The sequence below is a fragment of the Carassius carassius genome, chromosome 37 (assembly GCF_963082965.1).
Source record: "Carassius carassius chromosome 37, fCarCar2.1, whole genome shotgun sequence".
NCBI classification, from domain to species: Eukaryota; Metazoa; Chordata; class Actinopteri; order Cypriniformes; family Cyprinidae; genus Carassius; species Carassius carassius.
Genome location: NC_081791.1, coordinates 26011628 through 26032643, shown reverse-complemented (window position 1 = coordinate 26032643; position 21016 = coordinate 26011628). Strand labels below are relative to the sequence as shown.

Sequence of the window (21016 nt, the reverse complement as noted above, 5' to 3'; positions counted from 1 at the left end):
TTTATAAAGGGAAAATGAGTGGTGTATATATATATATATATATATATATATATTTTGTCTTGATTGGTTAGAACCTTACAGTCTTAGCAGGAATATTTACCATAACTATACAAAAACATGAACAGGCATGTCAATCTCCCACCCCCACTGTGTCCTCCCCCTTTGCCCTGTCTTTATAAAGCTCACAGTCATCTGCTGCTCTTGTGTTTGTCTTGAAATGTGTATATCAGCATGTGGACGTCTCTGACGAAGTTAGATCTGGCCTCTGTAGGCATGGCTCTGTCTCTTAGTTTTATTTTTATAGTTCTGTTCGAGATCTTTAGGATTAACTCCTGCAGAGCTCAAACTCCACCTGGTCCCAGACCGCTGCCTTTTGTTGGAACCATACCGTATTTTTTAAAGAACCCAATGGAGTTCATAAGATCAGTAAGTCTTTCTTGTTGTATAGGGGAAAGGTGTCTTATATTCATCCTTTCTCTGTAAAATCGACATGCCATGATGACTTCATTCACAAGTGAGACGATGTCTAAACCACCTTAGTTGTATTTAAATGCTGTGAAATCTTCTCGGAGCAGTTATCTCAGTATGGAGAGATGACCACTGTGTATATTGGGAGAAAGCCAGCAGTATTCCTCAATACAGTGGAGATCATGAAAGAAGCCCTGGTCCAAAATGCTTCATCTTTTTCAGGAAGGCCACCTGTACCACTGCTAATCTGGATCACTGAAGGATATGGTCAGTAATACACTATAGTGACAGTGAATTAGAAAATGTTGGTGGTGTAGGATACTTGAACATAAAAAAAGTTGCTTTATATAATTTTTGACTACTAAAGCATAAAAAATAATGTTTGCAGATATTTAGAAAACATGCTAAGTTCAAATACCTGTTTTTTTTTCTCAGAAGAAGAAAAAATGCTACAGCTGCTTATTCTATTTTGAAATGTGTGTTCCATGTCAGAATGTCCGTTTTGTTTTGGTCTGTGATTCCGCCCATTGCCAGCAAACTAAACAAACTGGGTCAGAGATCACAGATTGTACTCAACCTAAAATCCCTCAGCATCCATCTAAAAAGCTCTATGACCTACACATTTGCACATTATAACGTGGATAAATCAACTCATCAACTTAAAGGCACGTCTGCTTCCTTGTCTTCAATCTGGCAACCCAGATGACGCTAGTCTTAACTTTTATAAAGAATATTTCTTTGGATAAAAGACTTTAGTCTTTGCAGCTTTACAGATCTTCTTTATGCATCAAGAGCTTGTAACACTCCAAAGAGAAAGGAAAATTTTAAATTCATATGACCCCTTTAATTGTCTTTCTTTGTTCAATTTGTTGGTGTATTTTTTAAGTATTTCTAAAGGTCTGTTCTCTCTCTGTAAGGTATCTTAATGGCCAAATACTCTTGGAAGCAGCAGAGACGGTTTGCTCTGCACACGCTAAGGAACTTTGGACTGGGGAAAAAGTCTGTGGAGGAACGTGTGACAGAGGAAAGCAGTTATCTGGTTCCTGAAATGCTCAGATTGGAAGGTTATTGAGAATTTCTGTCTCTGTTTGAACTTTTTCATTGCTCAGAGGTGCTGTATACTCTCAATCATGTGCCACCTTGTTCTGTTGAGTCCGAGTTAAGAACGAACTTTAAACATACTGCTTCACGTAAGCATGTGGATGTATATTGAACAAAACAGAGGGGGATGTGTTGGTCCCAATCCTCAGTATTTAGGTTAGCTTCAAGTGTAATTGAACCAGATTTGATGTTACAACTTTTTAAATTAATTTACTTGGAAAGATTTGAAGTATTAAAATGGTGCTTGGCAGAAACTTATACATGGTTTTCTTTCTTGAAGGCGAGCCGTTCGACCCACAACATGCAATACAGAATGCCGTATCCAACATTATCTGTTCCATTGTGTTTGGGGATCGTTTCGACTATGATAACAAGAGCTTCACATACCTTCTGGAAATCTTGAAGGAGAATATCATTCAGTCAGGATCCCTTGTTGGACAGGTATGAACAAGTCTCTAGCTTTGCTATGTCCTGTTATCCAGATGGACCAGGAGGTGGATCTTGTTTCATTGGGTGCGTTCCACTGTCAAAGCATTGCATTGTTAAACTCTACTAAACTTTACCAGAGGTCACTCATGCTATGTCAAATCCTCAACTTCTCTTAATTTGTTTGTCAAAACCACCAAGGAATACGTTATACAATGGAACAATGGAAACTACTTGACTGGGGATGTCCAGTCCTAATTCTGGAGGTCCAACTACTTGCAGAGTTTAGCTCAAATTCCTCTTAACCTCACTTGAAAAAAAACTAATCAAGGTCTTTAGGATTATTAGAAACTAAGCAGGTGTTATGAGGTTGGAACGTAAAACTGCAGGAAGGTGGTGCTCCAGAAGCAGGACTGGAGACTTCTGCCGTTAATGCAGCATAGTTATGCAAAGCCTTTTTCTTTTCCAGGTATTTAACTTGCTTCCCATCATCAAACATTTCCCAGGGCCACACCAGAAAATCTATCAGAATGCAAAAGAGTTGAAAGAGTTCATCAGGAAAGCAGTCAGAATGCACAGAGAAAATCTGGATCCAGACAGTCCACGGGACTTTATTGATGCCTACCTGCTAGAGATTGAGAAAGTGAGATCAAAATGAACAACTGCTATAAAAACCTGCATAATCCATTCTCTGATGGTAGTTAGTGGGAGCTTCAATCCCAATCCTGACCCTGAGTGGTTGACAGGAATTTTGTTTCAGGACTAACAATATTCAAGCGGTGAAATCATGGTAAACTGCTAGGGAACTAAATGGGCTTGGATAAACTGAAATGATTTCTGTTTGCCTTTGAGCAGCAAAAGTCCAACGAGGACTCAACATTTCATGAGGATAACATGGTTATGTCAGTAGCTGACTTGTTTCTGGCTGGAACCGACACCACAGCGACCACCATCAGATGGGGGCTCATCTACTTGACTCAAAACCCAGATGTACAAGGTACTTGTAATTTGAACAATAGTCCTGGTATCTGTACTGATGAGGACCACTAGGGGGGCACCAATGTTTTGAGTAATGCTGATAGCATGTGAAACTGTTCCTGTGTTGGTGATCTGTGCAAAGTGCCCATGATGAATGAAACGGTTCCTGCAATGCCCAAATTGATTCCTTGGGAATCCATAAACTGATAGATTTATATCTTGCATGCTTTAGACTCGAACCCGCAACCTTTGGGTTACTGTCCAACTCTCTAACCATTAAGCCACAACTTGTACTAGTGCTACTATCCTAACATTGAAAAACATACACCATCAGCTTTCGTTTCATTACAGAGCGATGTCATGAGGAGATTGTTCGGGTGCTGGGTTACGACCGTTTGCCCAGCATGGATGACCGTGACAAACTACCGTACACATATGCCACTGTTCACGAGATTCAACGCTGTGCCAACATTGTACCCTCTGGTGTGTTTCATGAAACAACTCAGCCCACAAAACTACGAGGATACGACATTCCCAACGTAATGAGTGGAGCATAGCTGTCTTGTGATTCTTGATGGAAATAGTTTTTCTAACACATTTTGTCTTTTTAGGGCACCACGGTGTTTACCAACTTAACAGCAATTTTAACTGATAAGGAGCACTGGAAGTACCCAGACACCTTTAACCCAGAGAATTTCTTAGATGATAATGGACATTTCTTCAAACCAGAGTTTTTCCTCCCTTTCTCCTTTGGTGAGTAACCTGTGACTATAATTTCATTAGACAAAAAACAAAATTGCATTTATACGATTGTGTTTTATCTCCATTTATCAGGTCCGAGGGTCTGTCTCGGTGAGACCCTAGCTAAGACGGAGCTCTTCCTCTTCGTCACCTCTCTCTTACAGCGGATTCGTTTCTCCTGGCCACCTGATGCGAAGTGGCCAGACATGAATGGGATTGTCAGTGTGGTCCGCTCTCCTGAGCCATTCAACATCATCTGCCACAGCAGAGGATCCACAGAGTGACCTTCAGTACACTTTCCAACTTCTACATGAGTTTCCAAAGTTTCCGTCTGTTTTTAGACATAGCTCTGCTTCTTGATGTTAATAGATTTATCCTGAAGGTATAATATTCTAGGTTAAAGTTTTAGTTATGGTTTTGAAGGATACTGTACCTATTTGTTGTAAAGTGTATCTTCTACCATAATAAAAAAGTGCTGTAATACCACTGTAACACAGTGAAGCTTTTTCCTCTCAATTTTTTCTTGTGACTACTTGCAACAGTCAAGCCTGTACATATGTAAACCAGATTTAAATCTTGCAGGTATGGCTTATATGTTCATGTAAAATTGTACCAAATGCACATAATGTATATATCCTCAATCTATCATATTAGTGGATGAAACACAAATACTTTAAAATCACTCTTCATTTTATATAGCATATGGGGAAGTGCCATCAGATCCTGAAGTGCTTTCTTCAGCTTCATCATGGCAGTGCTTGGTTCCTAGTATGAATAGAGGAATGGATAGATAATATAATATGGAAAAAAAGAAAAATGGTTACTACACATGTAGCTCAAAGTGCAGAACTCTATGCAGGGCATGCTTTACCTTTGCTATTATTTCACTGTCACCCTTACATCTCTTTCCAGACCTCTTGCATAATGCTATTAATAAACACAAGATTAGGGTTTAGAATATCCATTGGCTGTGCTGAGATTGTGTCAACAATGCAAATGGCAGTAGAGATCTTTGAGCTAGTCAGTTATTTACTAAACTTGCACAACTTGTCTTAGTTCACTGCAGTAAGTGAACATCAATTGGATCCATTTATTCATGGCAGTGCGTTTATAAACGGAAAATGATTGTTGTGTTGAAGTATAATTTTTTTTTGTTCTTTTATGTCTTTAATGTTTAGAACCTTGAAGCCTTAGCAGTTATAACTAGCATAACTATACAAAAACATTAAACGTCACATTAAACTCTCATCCCCACTGTCTCCTCCCCCTCTTGCTCAGTGTTTATAAAGCTCGTGGTTGCCTGTTGCCTTTGTGTTTGTCTTGGAATTAATTTGTCATCATGTGGATGACTTTCATGAAGTTAGATCTGGCTTCTGTATGCCTGGCAGTCTTTCTAGGTTTGATCTTTATGGTTCTGTTTGAGATCTTTAGGATTAATTCCTGCAGAGCTCAAACTCCACCTGGTCCCAGACCACTGCCTTTTGTGGGAACCATACCATATTTTTTAAAGAACCCAATGGAGTTCATAAGATCTGTGAGTGTTTGCCTTGAGTATAGAGGCTTTGCTTTTGTGGAAAGGTGTCTTATGTTCACCTTACTCTGTAAAATGTACATGTTGACTTAATTCACAGGTGAGACCATGTTTAAGCCACTTCAGTTGTTTTGAATTGCTATGAAATCTTTTCTAAACAGTTATGTCAGTATGGAGAGATGGCAACTATCTATGTCGGAAGAAAGTCAGCAATATTCCTCAATACAATCGAACTTGCGAAGGAAGCCCTGGTCCAAAATGCTTCATCTTTTTCAGGAAGGCCACCTGTACCACTTCTAATCTGGATCACTGAAGGATATGGTCAGTAATGCATTGTTCTGAAAATGAATTGGTGTTGTAGGGTATATTAGTACATGCAATTTTCAATCAAACAGAAAAAGTAAAATAATTGCAAGATTCTTGATAGATGCTGTAACTAAATGCTCTCCATTATCAAGTAGATACAGTTGAAAAACTTTTTGAATTTGAAGATCAGGATAAATGTAACTTATTTTGTCCTCTGGGCAACATGCAAGTATCTTCTGTAGCTTCTAAAAGGCAGGATAATTTTTTTTTTTTTTTTTAAAAGATGAAAATGATAAAAATGTACACATCTTCATTTTTTTCAAAAGTTTACACCCTGGCTCTTAATGCATAGTTTTTCCTTCTGGAGCATCAGTTAGCATTTGAATCATCTGTAATGGCTGCATATGAGTCCATCAGTTATTCTCAGTGTGAAAAGATGCATCTCAAAATCAATCATACACTCATTGTTGTGTAATGGAGGCCAGCGGTAGGTGCTGTAAACCTCACTCCCTTGACACTAATGACTGGAACTAAAACCAGCTTCATGCATAGATTTTTTTTTATTATCTGGTTGAAGATGGTCTTGATCACTTGAGCAAACACTTGAGTTTTGATCTTGATGTCTTCTATACCACATAAATGTGGTCTTGGTCTGGATAGAGCCTCAAGTAGTAGCTATACTGCAACTCTAAATCTAAGATTCTTTCAATTTAGTAGACCTGGGTAATCACAATGTTTAGGGCTATGCATCCATTTAAGTTGTCTTTGTTCAGTTAATTGTGTATATCCTGTAAACTCTGAAGGTCTGTTCTTTCTATGTAAGGTATTGTAATGGCCACATTTGGTCACTCCTGGAGGCAACAGAGACGGTTTGCTCTGCACACGCTAAGGAACTTTGGCCTGGGGAAGAAGTCTGTGGAGGAACGTGTGACAGAGGAAAGCAGCTACCTGGTTCCTGAAATGCTCAAATTGGAAGGTTAAGAATTTTAATCTCTGTTTTCATTGCTCAGAGGTGCTGTAGACTCTCAATCATGTGCCACCTCATCCTGTTGAGTCAGAGTTAGAAACAAACTTCAAACATGCTGCTTCATGCAAACATGTGGACGTAATGATTGGACAAAACATTTCAAGTACATTTATTTATTCTGAGGTGGGTAGAGTATCCAAAACTGTATTCTTATGTGTATTTTTTTTTTGTAACTCAAGCACAATGTTTTATAACTATTTAATTCAATGTATCCATGTTATGTCAAATTTAGCCTGATCAGATACAATACTATAGACTGTTACCAAAATAATATTTTTCAACATCAGTGAATCCATCTTTACACTGCAAAGGTGTATTAGAAACAGCACCTTACATGACATATATGTTTATTTACACACTGTAATCAGATAATGCATACAGTACCATTTTACACAATTGCATTATTTAAAATGTCTATAAATAAAAAAGCAGGAATTATTAGAGGGTGAAGCTGCAATATCAAAAAGTTTTATTAACAAATTTCGGGAGGAGCATGTGCAGATAATTAACCCGGTCAAGTAATTACATCATCTATTCAACCACCACGAGAGAGAACCACTATAAATAATCATAGCAGCCTTACCTTCATTCTCTCTAATCTTTCAGCATTGGCACATACAATCACCGCAAATATGTCAGATATAGAATTATTCCTGGATGACAACACCTTCGACACCCTGGATCCTCCGGTGTCTAGAGTCACTGTCCAGCGCTTCTCAAGACACCACAGCTGAGCCCCTTCGCCATCCAAACATCAGCCACCTTCCCCCTGTGTCCTTCTACACATCAGCCCAGAATGTAGTGTTTACATGAATTCTAAATAAAGTGCTCGGGTTGATATGCGGTTAATTTGTCCCAAGCTTCTGATCCGATTTAATCTTTTGACATGCACACACTGCATGTGTATACAGAGTTTCCCGCTGTTGTCGCACACTGTTTTAAAAAGCATACATGATATTTTCTACTTCCAGTCCTAATTAGGCAACGACCAGCACATGAACTGTTGTGCAGTGCTGCTTCCTTTATTATACAGTAAAAGAGCCCCTTCCCACACCCAAAACCAGTCGTCTGTTGATGAGAGTCTTAAACAAGGACTGGTGGAAAGTTGTCCTACTCCACTTCACAGATGCTGAGTGAAAGGGGAGTTTTCTAATGACTGGACACTCAATTATTACACTTTATTCACCAGGAGGAACAATTTGTTCCATGTGTCATATGTCATTACGCTATTACTACCTCACTGCGCATGAGCAGTACTTAACAGTTTCAATTTTCAGGCCGATCAAGTGTTTACATGTCCTCTCGTTCGGATTACGAAAAGAATAAACCTCCCCTTACAATCCGATCAAAATTTTAGTCGGATCTGGTCAATTAAATCTGTGATGTTTACATGTCTTTTTTTATTCTTATAGTGCATCCAGACCTATTACGATCGGATTAGTAGGGTCCATGTAAACGCAGCTAGTGACTAGTCCATGTAAACGCAGCCTTTATCTGTATTTACCACTGCTGCATCAGTGCTTGATCCCACAGGAGCCTCTAGCTATCTCTTCTGTAGCAACAGCAGTGCTACTACTACAGACGATGTCCACCATCCCATCAGCCCTTAGGCCTGCAAGGTTTGGGGGTTATCACGCCCCACTTTGGCTGTGTGTCCCATGCTAATCGCATCTTTGGAGGGGAGTGGTCTGTGTTCGGGCAAATGCCAAACTCGGAGCCCTCTCCCCGGAGAGCACAACAACAACACATACTATTCCTCTAGCTTTATTATCTGCAAAGGGGAATGTCATTGCTTTTTTTTCTTGCTTTTTACACATAACACAATCAATAGTTTACACTGGTCATTTCAGTAGCATGAAAAATAAACTGTTTTTTTCAAACTAGGAAAATATTCCTATATATATATATAAAGAAAGCATGCAAAGAATACTGAAGTGATCTATAACTGAAGTCTAATACGTAAAAACTCGCTATATTCTCTTAAGCTTTCTACAGTCGTGGCCAAAAGTTTTGAGAATTACATAAATATTAGTTTTCAAAAAGTTTGCTGCGAAACTGCTTTTAGATCTTTGTTTCAGTTGTTTCTGTGATGTACTGAAATATAATTACAAGCACTTCATACGTTTCAAATGCTTTTATTGACAATTACATGACATTTATGCAAAGAGTCAGTATTTGCAGTGTTGGCCCTTCTTTTTCAGGACCTCTGCAATTCGACTGGGCATGCTCTCAATCAACTTCTGGGCCAAATCCTGACTGATAGAAACCCATTCTTTCATAATCACTTCTTGGAGTTTGTCAGAATTAGTGGGTTTTTGTTTGTCCACCCGCCTCTTGAGGATTGACCACAAGTTCTCAACGGGATTAAGATTTGGGGAGTTTCCAGGCCATGGACCCAAAATTTCAACATTCTGTTCCCCGAGCCACTTAGTTCTCACTTTTGCCTTATGGCACGGTGCTCCATCGTGCTGGAAAATGCATTGTTCTTCACCAAACTGTTGTTGGATTGTTGGAAGAAGTTGCTGTTGGAGGGGGTTTTGGTACGATTCTTTATTCATGGCTGTGTTTTTGGGCAGAATTGTGAGTGAGCCCATTCCCTTGGATGAGAAGCAACCCCACACATGAATGGTGTCAGGATGCTTTACTGTTGGCATGACACAGGACTGATGGTAGCGCTCACCTTTTCTTCTCCGGACAAGCCTTTTTCCAGATGCCCCAAACAATCGGAAAGGGGCTTCATCTGAGAATATGACTTTGCCCCAGTCCTCAGCAGTCCATTCACTATACTTTCTGCAGAAGATCAATCTGTCCCTGATGTTTTTTTTGGAGAGAAGTGGCTTCTTTGCTGCCCTTCTTGACACCAGGCCATCTTCCAGAAGTCTTGGCCTCACTGTGCGTGCAGATGCGCTCACACCTGCTTGCTGCCATTCCTGAGCAAGCTCTGCACTGGTGGCACTCCGATCCCGCAGCTGAATCCTCTTTAGGAGACGATCCTGGCGCTTGCTGGACTTTCTTGGACGCCCTGAAGCCTTCTTTACAAGAATTGAACCTCTTTCCTTGAAGTTCTTGATGATCCTATAAATTGTTGATTTAGGTGCAATCTTAGTAGCCACAATATCCTTGCCTGTGAAGCCATTTTTATGCAACGCAATAATCTGTGCAGGTCACCATGGTTAACAATGGAAGAACAATGATTTCAAGCATCACCTTCAACAAGACGATTACTGAAATGATCTCAGCAGGTCCTTTAATGACAGCAATGAAATGCAGTGGAAAGGTTTTTTTGGGATTAAGTTAATTTTCATGGCAAAGAAGGACTATGCAATTCATCTGATCACTCTTCATAACATTCTGGAGTATATGCAAATTGCTATTATAAAAACTTAAGCAGCAACTTTTCCAATTTCCAATATTTATGTAATTCTCCAAACTTTTGGCCACCACTGTACACTGCAAAATCAGTGCTTGCATCTTTTTTCATTTTGTTGTTTTTGATGAGAGAATTTGTGCGCATTTTACCGACTCGAATCAATCAAAATGCCTCTGATTGGATAGTGCTTTTATAAGCTCAACAGAATCTGCATGCAAAATTAAATCTGATGCAATGTAAGCAAATCTGCTGTAAATTAAATGTCAGTCGACACATTTAATCATGACAGTCCTAATTGGATTAAGGAAATGTAGTTTGTTACTACCCACCTCTGTATGTATTATTGTTGCACAGTATTAAGGTTGGCTTCAAATGCCATTGAGCAAAAAAAAAAAAAAAAAGTATTTAAAAAAAAAAAAATTGTAATGTCCATTTAGATTCATTTACTTGTCAAGATTCTCTTTAAAGTATTAAAACGGTGCTTGCAAGAAACTAACATATGTTTTTTGTTGAAGGCAAGCCATTTGACCCCCAACATGCAATACAGAATGCTGTATCCAACATTATCTGTTCCATTGTGTTTGGGGATCGTTTCGACTATGATAACAAGTGCTTCGCATACCTTCTGGAAATTGTGAAGGAGAACATTATTCAGTCAGGGTCACTTACTGGACAGGTATGAACAAGTACCAAATATGTTTCTAACTTACGGCTATCCCAGTATCCAACTGGATTTAGGAGGTCAGTCTTGTGCATCGTCTGCTTTCCTGTAGGTTGTCAACAAATTCTATTAATCTGGTCCAGTCCTGCTCCTGGAGTTCCGCCTTCCTAAAGAGTATAACTCAAACTCACTTGATAAGGCTAGTGTCTTCATTATTATAAGAAACTAGGCAGGTGTTTTTGAGCCAATTGAAGCTAAACTCTGCAGGAAGGTGAAACTCCAGAAGCAGAACTGGAGACTACTGCAGTTGATGCAAAACAGTAGTTATATGTAGCCATTTTCTTTTCCAGGTGTTTGACTTGCTTCCCATCATCAAACATTTTCCAGGGCCACACCAGAAAATTTACCAGAACGCAGAGGAGTTGAAAGTTTTCATCAAGAAAGCAGTCAAAACACACAGAGAAACTCTGGATCCAGACAGTCCACGGGACTTTATTGATGCCTACCTGCTAGAGATTGAGAAAGTGAGATCATCATGACCAATATTATCCACTCTTTGATGGTAGTTAGTGGGAGATTAATTCCTAGAGTGGTAGGGTCATAACCCTGAGTGGTTGACAGAAATTTTGTTGCAGGACAAACGATATTCCAGGGGTGAATTCACAGTAAGATGCTAAGGAACTAAATATGTTTGGTTAAACTGAAATGCATTTTTTTTTTCTTGGAGCAGCAAAAGTCCAACGAGGACTCCACATTTCATGATGATAACATGGTAATGTCAGTATCTGACCTTTTCCTGGCTGGAACCGACACCACATCGACCACCATCAGATGGGGGCTCATCTACTTGACTCAAAACCCAGATGTACAAGGTACTATTTAGCCTTAAGAATTTCATCATTCTGTATCTTAAAACAGTAGAGTATCGTTCTAAGAAAAATGCTAATTTGATTGAATTAATTCCCCAGGAATGCATAAACTGATAATGTATATCTAAAATGTTACGTAAGTTGCTTTTTTTATGCGGCCAAGAAAATGTAGTTATAAAGTTAAGCTGATAAAGTGTTCTGTTCTTTTGCGTACAGTTCAAGGTTTAGTCTCACCTTACTGAGAGTTGTCTACTATCGAAGCTTTGTGTAAGAACTAAAGGCTGACATTTTTTGGGGAAATCCCGCTGGTCACAGTAATCGGAAACAAAATCATTATAAGTAACATGATTGGAACGGGACAGGAAAACATTTCAGCGGGAGTGGGTGGGACTTGGAATCGTAATAACACTATGATACCCAACTTTATACACAAATAAACTATAAACTGTATATTTTAATTTCGAACTCCATTCTAGTTGCCCTTGTCTCTTTATGCTCTCCTCCTGTTTGCTTTGGTGTGGCTGGTTAAGTGAATGATGTACACAGTTCATGACTGACTTATCGTTAACGGCTGGTCTATGTTATACATTGGGCAGGACATCATAAAAAGCACACCTATCATTCATCGACCTTAGATATAGTTTTTCATCTGAAAGATGTATGTAGTAAAAACTTTACATGGCCGCTCAATCTAATGTTATCCAACAGAAATGTGTGCTATTGAAGTGTGTGTGGAAGCTTCGCACCGCTCTCACAGCAGGACAGATAAGAGGCACCAGTTGCTCTTAAGATACTCTGTAATTGTTGGTCATACAGTACATCTTTTGAATCTTTAAAGACTAAGTTTATTTGTGTTCACAAGTATGACAACGAAATGTTGAGCTTTTATACAATAATTCATGCAAACAGGATGCGCGTGAACTTGAGTGAGAAACTTCGAAACTCTGTGTATGAAAAAATCTATAGAGAATAAAATGTTTACTTTCAAATGAAAAAACATCAAACAGAATACATGCGCCAACATGGATGATTTACATGCAATTTTATGTGTGCAATACACAATGTGCATTGTTTGAGATGGTTTTCAGTTCAATAAATTAACAAAAAAGTACATTTATGGTTTTTATTCAACTAAAGTGGGCATGCTGTGATCTGTAGGCTCCTGTATTTTATTGTATTTTTTTTTACTGTAGGCCTAACTGACAGATTCTGGCCAAAAAAACAAACAAACAATGAGAGGGAATGCGAGTCATTCTTCTGGGATTAGGACGGGACAGAATTGCCCCCCAGTTTCTTGTGAGATTGGGATGGGACAGGGTTCTTATTGTTATTTTTTGCGGGAGTGGGATGGGAAAGGTTTGAAAATCCACTCCTGTGTCACCCTATATGAAGAACAGACCAAATTGCATCCTTTATTCACTAAAAATCCCCTTCTCCACTGCTCTTAAATCTCATATTCATGTAACTATTGATTTTAAGATGCACAACCAATGACATTTGGTCTTGACGTCAAACCTGGAATGACATGTCTTGAATATGCCCTTATGCATATATTAAAAGTTGCCACTTAATGGCTGTCCTGTTGGTCTTTTAATAGTCTGAAGAATTCTGTACTGTAACTGTGGGATATTCTGTGCACAGTTAGATGGTTGGAATTTAGCCGGCTTAATTCTTTGGTTATTATTATTTTGTACAATAATTTTCCCTTTTCATTCCCTGCAACTACTGTTCTGTGAATGCAATCTGTGAATGCAGGCGGGTTTTCAACATATCAGGAAGTCAACCTTTCCATGGCTTACTTACATTAGCATTTTAGCATTGGAAAAACATTTACTCATCAGCTTTTTGCACAACACAGAGCGATGTCATGAGGAGATTGTTCGGGTGCTTGGTTACGACCGTTTGCCCAGCATGGATGACCGTGACAAACTACCGTACACATATGCCACTGTTCACGAGATTCAACGCTGTGCCAACATCGTACCGTTTGGCGTTTTTCATGAAACTACTCAGCCCACAAAACTACGAGGATATGACATTCCCAAGGTAATGAAGGGACCATAGCTGTCTTGTGATTCTTGATTGAAATAGTTTTTCTAACACAATTTGTCTTTTTAGGGCACCACGGTGTTTACCAACTTAACAGCAATTTTAACTGATAAGGAGCACTGGAAGTACCCAGACACCTTTAACCCAGATAATTTTTTAGATGATAATGGACATTTCTTCAAACCAGAGTCTTTCCTCCCTTTCTCCTTGGGTGAGTAACCTGTGACTATAATTTCATTAGACAAAAAACAAACATTGCATTTATACGATTGTGTTTTTTTACGATCTCCATTTGTCAGGTCCGAGGGTCTGTCTCGGTGAGACCCTAGCTAAGACAGAGCTCTTCCTCTTCGTCACCTCTCTCTTACAGCGGATTCGTTTCTCTTGGCCACCTGATACAAAGTGGCCAGACATGAATGGGATTGTCAGTGTGGTCCGCTCTCCTGAGCCATTCAACATCATCTGCCAGAGCAGAGGATCCACAGAGTGATCCATCAGTACACTTTCCAACTTCTACACAAGTTTCACTAGCTGTTTTAACACAACTCAATGGTAATAGTTTTTTTTTGCCCAAAGACATTATATTTTAGTTTAATAGTTATGGTTTTGAAAAATGTACACATGCTTTACTCATTGTAAAGTAAAAAACTGACATCACAATAAATTACTTCAGTGTTGTAATACCACTGCAACAGTGTAAAGATTTTGTTCTCTTATGATGTAAAAGCTATTATTACAGACAGGCCTGTACAGGTCTAAACTAGATGTATATCTTGTCGGTATGGTTCATACTCACGTGGAGCCAAAACACGCCCTGTTCATGTGAATATTTGAAATTGTAAAACTGGTTAATGCATTATGTACATAATAGGATGCATTTCATGCATATGCCTGAAAATCAATTAAGTTGACAAAACACACAATGCTTTAAAATCTAATTTTCAGTATATCTTTGGGAGAATACATAATTAAAAGTGTAGTATCAAGTCTTATTAAAAATGAAAAGGTTACAAGTTCTTGTGAACATTTCTTTTAAAACATTTTAAGCAGAACATAGTTAAAATGTGTAAAAAATTATTATACCAGTTCATAATCATATAAATACCACGTAAGACTAAGAAAAACAATCCCTGAGTTGCCTAATCGCAGTTGATACAACTTCCTCAATTTTACAATGATTTCCTGATGTGTGTGAGCACTCACAGTAAAAAAGAATTAAGTGCATTTTTGTGGTCTTCAAAAATGTAAACACGGTGTATTTAAACATTTCTATAATGCATTTTAAAAATACACTAATTGCAGGTGCTCTTATTTCTTGATTGAATTCTGCTCCCATTGAAAAAATGCTGTGATTATATATAAAAGAAAAATCCAACTGTGGTCACAGTTTAGAAGATTTGGAGTAACAGCTTTGGTCACCGGTGCAGTTTGACTGCAAAGCATTGTGGGATACGTGATCTCTAAACAATGGCTATCCTTCAGAATCTTCCCATCCTATCGATTAGTGCCAGGAGGGAGAAGGAATGTCTGGACACCGAGTCCTTTTAGTGTGACCACATCAGGCATGGATGCTAAGAGCTGGCGGACAGAAGCATAGCTGTCCAGCACCACAGAGTCTAGGAGAAGCGGGCAGGACCTGCGTGCTTTGCTCAAAGTGACACCGTTAGGATACTGGACCATCAGACCCCGAAGTGCGTTCTTCAGCTTCATCAGGTCAGTGCTAGGTTCTGAGAATGGATGGATGAATAGATAGATAATAAAATATTGTTACTTCAAACGCAGCATATAATGCAGGACTACAGTAAGCTATAACATGTATAATAACACTGGCAATTTTCAAATAATAGTGGTTATACTTGGATCTGAACTATATTACAAAATAATAATAATGGTGACTAGTTAATATTATTAGTAATCAAATGACATTTACAAGATTCCCCTACTAAAACAAGCAGGTTGGCTGGACATAGCTGATTTAATCTGGTTGTAGCTTGATTAAACATGTCAAGCTGGTCTTTAGCTGTTTGGTTTTCAGCCTCAAAGTAGTTGAAACCCATCTAAAGCAAGCCTGCTAAACCAGCTATGACTAGGCTGGAAAAACCTGCCAACTAGCTTAAGCTGTACTCTAAAGACCTTCTAAAGAAGAAGTTTGTTAAATATTACGTTAGCTTTAATAGTACATGGTCCCAAACAAAGTACAACGGCATTGTGTTACTGCCAATTGGTTTGATCCGTGAACTGTTCACTGTAAAACTGTACTGTAATTCTCTATGGCTAAAACTACGAAGGGCTGACATGTACTCACGAGTATCGGATGATGGGGGAGCTCCTCTCGCGAGCACAGCACTGTACAGCTTCGCTGATCCTCCGCTTCCATTCTGTGTCATCTTTCACGAGCTTGAAGTGGCTAATTTTCTTTATTGTTACAGCGAATTCTGTTAATGTTAAGCTTTAAAAGTCGCCCGTTTTATAATGCATTCGTAGTGATCGAACTGGTAAAATATAAACGCAATCTTCTACTTTGCATGAAGTTGTTTACTACATCTGACATTTAAACGCTAACGAAACCAACCTATACTTGACTCATGTAATCTGAATCTTTTGTTGAATCGACTCTTTCGAACTTCAGAGAACCGTTTGGTTCAACTATTCAACATGTAGCTACTGTAGTGTTTTAATTACATTTATCAGCGGATTTACGAGTTTGTTGCCACGAAAAGCACAACGTACAAGACGTTTTATCCGATATATGGTAAATTGTATTCTTACTGCCAAACAGAATTTTAGCATATATATAGTTCCTCTATTTTTACACCAGTCATAAAAGTGTATATATAAGTCAAGTTTAAAAACTGCATTTGTAAGGTCTTGTTGTTTTGGTTGTCTAATATGTAACCTGTACGATTCAGTCTGTTTCGCGGTTCGATCGATTCATTAAAAAGGACCGATCGCAAAAAACGATTCGCGAGCCAAACCTTTCGCTTTCGTTTTCGCCTTCGTTTTCGAGGAAGAAGTCCTATAATTTTATGAATCGAACACGAGACTAGAAGTCTTGATTTCCTGTGTTCATTTAGCCTACCTATGATGAAAGAAAAGCAGTTTACGTCGACAATTCTCTCACGAGGTTAAACAAGCTCCCTTTTTCGACAGTTTTGCTTGGGATGGGACTTCTAGACATTCATAAAATGGGAATTTACACATTGCATATGGAATGGAAGTTGGAATATGGAATTATTTAATAGCCTATTGAACTAGATTATTTTCACATACCATATAGGCTACTTCAGGAAATACCAAAGTACCGTCAAACATAAAATCCACCAAATGTGTAGCCTAAATAAGTTGCATTAAGTTCATTTCAGCATAACTGAATTCTTGTGCTTCACCTTTTAGTTGTTTGGTTTTCTTTCCATTTACATGCCTCTCATCATGTGATTGAGGAACAATGATCCTTTCTGATAAGACAAATGTAAAGTAGTCAATTTATTTACCACAGCCATTCAGTCTTGCCATGTTTCATTTTCATCAATAAACCTGTAGGGAACCATAGTGGACTTTTGATGAATTTCCTCAGGGAAAAGGAATTTAAATGGGAAGAGGATGTGTGTTCCTTCCTTTGTTAGTAGCTGCTTAAACCTTCTGCTTTGATTGTCCATAGATTATACAGCCTAGTAGTTCCAGGTTTTTATGCTTAACATCGGCTATTGGGCTGTATGCATTCATCATATCAGTATCAACAACACAACTGAAAGGGTTAACTGCAAGTCCAACTCTTCCAATGTCTCCACCCTCTTCCGTTTTTGCTTTTATAAAGCTCACCAGTCTTTGTTGCTCTTGTGTTTGTCTTGGAATGAATCTGTCATCATGTGGACTACTCTAATGAAGTTAGACCTGACCTCTGTTTGCCTGGCTCTGTTTCTGGGCTTGATCTTTATGGTTCTGTTTGAGATCATTAGGATTAATTCACGCAGAGGTCAAATTCCTCCTGGTCCCAGACCTCTGCCTTTTGTGGGAGTGTTACCACAGTTGATAAAGAAGCCCATGGAGTTCATAAGATCTGTGAGTCTTTACTGATTTAACTCTTACATATTTTGAAATAAGATGTTTAATTTGCAACACACGTGTTCAGAAGGTGGTATCACCCTTGTGTTCACAACAGTTTATCAATTTAATTGCTTTGTTATTCTCAGGTGTCACAATATGGAGAGATCTCTACTATCTATATCGGAAGGAAGCCAACAATATTCCTAAATACAATCCAGGTCACTAAGGAAGCATTGGTTCAGGAAGCCTTTTCTGGAAGACCATCTTTGCCTCTTTTTGAATGGATAACTAACGGACTTGGTCAGTAGGCTAACACGTTAATTAGCTACTTTGAAATGTCGGCTACATAATATTTCATTCTAAACTCTATTTTTCCTTCAATAGTTTCAATATTTCTTAAATGTTGTTCGTGGAAGCATACATGCGAGTAAAGCTCCTTTACTTTGAAGATTGCATGTGCACTTCTCCAAACCAAATTACCCACCCTTTAAAAATGTGTTGATTATGAATTAATACTTGATCAGGTTTTGTTCTCTTTTTCTTAGGTATTATAATGGTCACGTTTGGTCACTCCTGGAGACAGCAGAGACGCTTTGCTCTGCACACACTCAGGAATTTTGGCCTGGGGAAGAAATCAGTAGAAGATCGTGTGTTAGAGGAAAGCCGTTATTTGATTACTGAAATGCTTAAAGCAGAAGGTATGTAATATTTATGCTCTATTTGAACTCATTCCACAGTGTTGGGATGCAGACAAGCTCACCTGTGCTTTCAAAGGTCAAACAGCATCCAAGGACCGTTTCCTAAACATTTGTGACAACAATGATGTTGATATTCACATATATATTTAGCATTTACATTTCTTTTTATGTTGGACTCCGTATAAAAGCACAGATCTTTTTTCTCCCATACTAATGCATTTTTAGGCAAGCCTATGGACCCACAGCATGACATACAGAATGCGGTTTCTAACATTATCTGCTCCATCGTGTTTGGAGATCGCTTCGACTATGATAACAAACGCTTCTCATACCTTCTGAAAATCTTGAATGAAAACTTCATGCTTGCAGGGTCAGCTGCAGGACAGGTATGTTCAAATTTTTCATTTTTGGTAGAAAATGATTTTGATTTATTTGTTACTGGCCACAGCCACCCTGTGTGAAAATAATTATTATCTTTGTGGTAAATCATGTGTCTGCATATTGCATGAAGTTGGACACAATATAGTTAAACCCCTTAGTTGCATTTTTTATTATTGTTGTTTATTATTATTATTATCATTATTATGTAGTTTTACTTCAGTCATTCAAAAAACATTTGAATCTTATAATAGTTTTCCTGCCATAGATTTTCAACTTAGTCCCCTTCATCAAGCATTTACCTGGACCACACCAAAAGGTCATGAAGAACGCCACTGAGCTATTGGGTTTCATCCGGAATGAAGTAAGAGAACACAAAGAAACTCTGGATCCAGACAACCCTCGAGACTTCATTGATGCCTACCTGCTGGAGATCGAGAAAGTGAGATCACTATTAATGAGAGAAGGGCTCTCATATGCATGCATGTAGAACTAGCTGTAGCTTCAGTAAACTGATGGATTTGTTTCATCTGGAGCAGCAAACGTCAAATGAGGGTTCCACGTTTCATGAGGAGAACATGGTTATGTCAACAGCTGACCTTTTTCTGGCTGGAACCGACACCACAATGACCACCATCAGATGGGGGCTCCTCTTCTTGATTCAAAACCCAGATGTACAAGGTGCTAAAGCTAAAGATAAGAACACTACAGTCTTGTTCTAGTAGATGCAATTCTTGAAATCTGATCTTTTCAAGTAGTGCAGTCACGTGAAGTGTAAAATTTGTGGGTCTAGTATTTGGTGTAAATTTGTAATGGTCAAAGTGGTCTGCATAACCAACTCAGTTAAACGCACTGCGAAAATCTGCATGGAGAAATCTGCAGCATTTAATGGATTTCACACGCGAAACTTCGCTAGAACAATTATAAATGTGACTGCATCTTATAATGGAAGTGGTTCAGCAATGCATGAAGAACTGCTCACACAGAAACTATAACTAGCTTTGTGTTGGTCATTGCAGCGAATTCGCGTAACCAACTTAAATTGCCAGCAAGTTCTGCATCTGAAACTTTTTTGCCCTTCTGCGAGATGTCTGTCTGATCGGAAATGTCCTCTTTACATATTAAAGCTGAGCAAACACTCAAAAAAAAAAAATTTGACTTACAGATGTAAATGCAGACTTTAAATAGATGTCTCCATGATGTACGTCTGCTGTTAGGGGACTGGATTTTGCCCACCAAACACCTTAACACTATTTTATTCTGAGTTCAAATGTCACTATTTTCTACTTCCCTTTTTTTTGCACAACACAGAGCGATGTCATGAGGAGATTGTTCGGGTGCTGGGTTACGACCGCTTGCCCAGCATGGATGACCGTGACAAACTACCGTACACATATGCCACTGTTCACGAGATTCAGCGCTGTGCCAACATTGCACCTCTTGGAGTGACTCATGAAACGACTCAGCCAACAAAACTACGAGGATACGACATTCCCAAGGTAATGAATGGAGCATGGATGAATGACTGAAGTTACTTAGGTCATTTTTCACTGTAAAACTTAACGTAAAGACTGTCTTTCCATTAGCAATATGTTTGTAAAGAACTGTGCATACCGAGTCAGATATTTTTGATTAATCGTTTGATCCAGAATCCTGAATCACTCATTCACAAACAACATGAGACTTTGAGGCTTTTCATAAGCCTACAGTACACTTGTAAATATTTTACTATGGAAGAAGTGATTCCAGTATGAAACATTGAACTAGATAGAGGGTTAATATGTGTTTAAAGTTATAGTTGTGAAAAGTTTAATTCATCTCTGCTGAACTTTCCTCGTACAGGGAACTATGATCATGACAAACTTAGCAGCAATTCTCAGTGATAAGGAGCACTGGAAGCATCCGGACGCCTTTAACCCGGAGAATTTCTTGGATGAGAATGGGAACTTCTTCAAACCAGAGTCTTTCATCGCCTTCTCATTGGGTGAGTCAACTGTTTGTCAAATTAATAAACCGATTTAACCATCAGGAAGATTTACTGTAATGATTTGTGTGTTTGTTATCAGGTCCGAGGGTCTGTCTCGGGGAGACTCTGGCGAGGACCGAGCTCTTCTTGTACATCACGTCTCTCCTGCAGCGGATTCATTTCTCCTGGCCGCCCGAGGCACAGTCCATAGACATGGATGGGGTCATGGGTATCGTCCGCTATCCTCAGAACTTCAGCATCATCTGCCGCAGCAGAGATACCAAAGAGTGACCATCAGCAACCCCCAAAACAACATACAGACATCATTATGCCATCATACTTACTGAAGAACAAAGCTGCTGAGACACACAAGAGCATCTTGGCTCATCTAAATCATGATGTA

The 21016-nt window shown here is 38.8% G+C and overlaps 3 protein-coding genes across 4 annotated transcripts; all 3 read left to right on the top strand.

Annotated features, from left to right (window-relative positions):
- The first annotated feature begins 177 nt into the window (after window positions 1-177).
- Window positions 178-14213, top strand: LOC132118524 (cytochrome P450 2B19-like). 2 transcript variants are annotated; one of them, XM_059528419.1, is made up of 10 exons: window positions 178-426; window positions 576-735; window positions 1386-1532; window positions 1850-2010; window positions 2465-2638; window positions 2851-2992; window positions 3325-3512; window positions 3585-3726; window positions 3808-3994; window positions 14015-14213. In XM_059528419.1, the coding sequence occupies exons 1-10, from the start codon at window positions 232-234 to the stop codon at window positions 14115-14117; spliced, it is 1599 nt and encodes a 532-aa protein (XP_059384402.1). In that variant the 5' UTR covers window positions 178-231; the 3' UTR covers window positions 14118-14213. The 2 variants fall into 2 exon arrangements, with proteins under 2 accessions (XP_059384402.1, XP_059384403.1); XM_059528420.1 differs by lacking the exon at window positions 14015-14213 and having other exon boundaries at window positions 184-426; window positions 3808-4206.
- LOC132118525 (cytochrome P450 2B4-like) lies at window positions 4442-14213 on the top strand. The gene is made up of 9 exons (XM_059528421.1): window positions 4442-5248; window positions 5407-5566; window positions 6375-6527; window positions 10464-10624; window positions 10960-11133; window positions 11340-11481; window positions 13337-13524; window positions 13597-13738; window positions 13827-14213. Exons 1-9 carry the CDS (start codon window positions 5054-5056, stop codon window positions 14015-14017), a joined length of 1506 nt encoding a protein of 501 aa, XP_059384404.1. The 5' UTR covers window positions 4442-5053; the 3' UTR covers window positions 14018-14213.
- Window positions 14214-17080: 2867 nt separating this feature from the next.
- LOC132118523 (cytochrome P450 2B19-like) lies at window positions 17081-21016 on the top strand. Its single transcript, XM_059528418.1, has 9 exons — window positions 17081-17586; window positions 17718-17871; window positions 18117-18269; window positions 18495-18655; window positions 18916-19089; window positions 19187-19328; window positions 19959-20146; window positions 20490-20631; window positions 20714-21016. Exons 1-9 carry the CDS (start codon window positions 17215-17217, stop codon window positions 20902-20904), a joined length of 1677 nt encoding a protein of 558 aa, XP_059384401.1. The 5' UTR covers window positions 17081-17214; the 3' UTR covers window positions 20905-21016.